This window comes from Emiliania huxleyi (assembly GCF_000372725.1).
Source record: "Emiliania huxleyi CCMP1516 unplaced genomic scaffold EMIHUscaffold_504, whole genome shotgun sequence".
Lineage (NCBI taxonomy): Eukaryota > Haptophyta > Isochrysidales > Noelaerhabdaceae > Emiliania > Emiliania huxleyi.
The window spans coordinates 59,270-60,217 of record NW_005198214.1 but is presented as its reverse complement, the minus strand read 5'-3'; the positions used below and the strand labels follow the sequence as shown (position 1 = coordinate 60,217).

The following is a 948-nucleotide window of genomic DNA, read 5'->3' as shown; positions in this document are numbered from 1 at the left end:
AACACTGGCACGACAAGGGCGCGGACTGGCGCGGACTGCACACGCACCGGCTCACCTAGAGAAAAGAAGATAAGAAAAAGCGCGGATAGGAGGGAGGATCGAGGGGAGGGAGGATCCCCTTCGGAGTGGGGGTAAGGAGGCCGAGTGTGGAGCGGGGGGTTCCGAGCGGTGGTGTCGGTGAGGAGTGTGTGTGTGTTGTCGTGCTAGTGTCTGGTGTCTACTAGCTCCGAGTAGAGGGGGCGTTCCGCTGCTTCTAGGGGAAACCCGGAGCGCAGAGCCAACCCTCGGAGACCCGTGTTTATTTTATGGCCCTTTCCCTGCGAACGCGCACCCCCGGGGCTAGGGCTCTCTAGCCCGCAACCCGATACCGATCATCCGGCCCGCTGGGTGCGCTTCTTAGCTCCCCGGCCCTGGATGTGAGGTTAATGACTGCACTCCAAGTGCTCCAAGTGCTCCAAGCGCCGCGACGCGCTCGACCAGGTGGCGGAGCTGCAGAAGGGGCGCACGGCGGCCGCCTGACGCTCGTGTGGAGAGTGGCCGAGGCTGAGAATTGACGCGCGCCGTCACTGTGAGGGTTGGGGGAGCTCACTGAGTAGCCGAGATACTACCGACGTGTGTGTTTGCTGTGCTGGAATTAGCGATGTCTCCTCTTCCTTTGCACATGCACATGCAAAATCAAGCTCTCGGTACGCCTACTACACTGCAGGTGTCTGTGTGTGGACCTCTCTCTCTCTCTCTCTCTCTCTCTCTCTCTCTCTCTCTCTCTCTCTCTCTCTCTCTCTCTCTCTCTCTCTCTCTCTCTCTCTCTCTCTCTCTCTCTCTCTCTGGTTACTTCCCCCAGGATTGGTCTTCTCTGCCTGCGGGAACACCCTCGGGCGGCCGGGTGGGGCTGCGGCTGGAGCTTAGCATGGCTCGATAGAGCCGAGACCCCGTGTTGAGGCGGCGCTC

At 60.9% G+C, this 948-nt stretch overlaps 1 protein-coding gene across 1 annotated transcript in view; it reads right to left on the bottom strand.

Annotated features, from left to right (window-relative positions):
- EMIHUDRAFT_246338 (hypothetical protein) overlaps positions 1-375 on the bottom strand; it is a gene marked incomplete at both ends in the record, with an annotated part of 723 nt that extends 348 nt beyond the window's left edge. The window contains one exon of the mRNA XM_005766618.1: positions 369-375. Coding sequence (XP_005766675.1) covers positions 369-375 — 7 coding nt within the window. The remainder of the gene's footprint in view (positions 1-368) is intronic.
- Between the last annotated feature and the right edge of the window lie 573 nt (positions 376-948).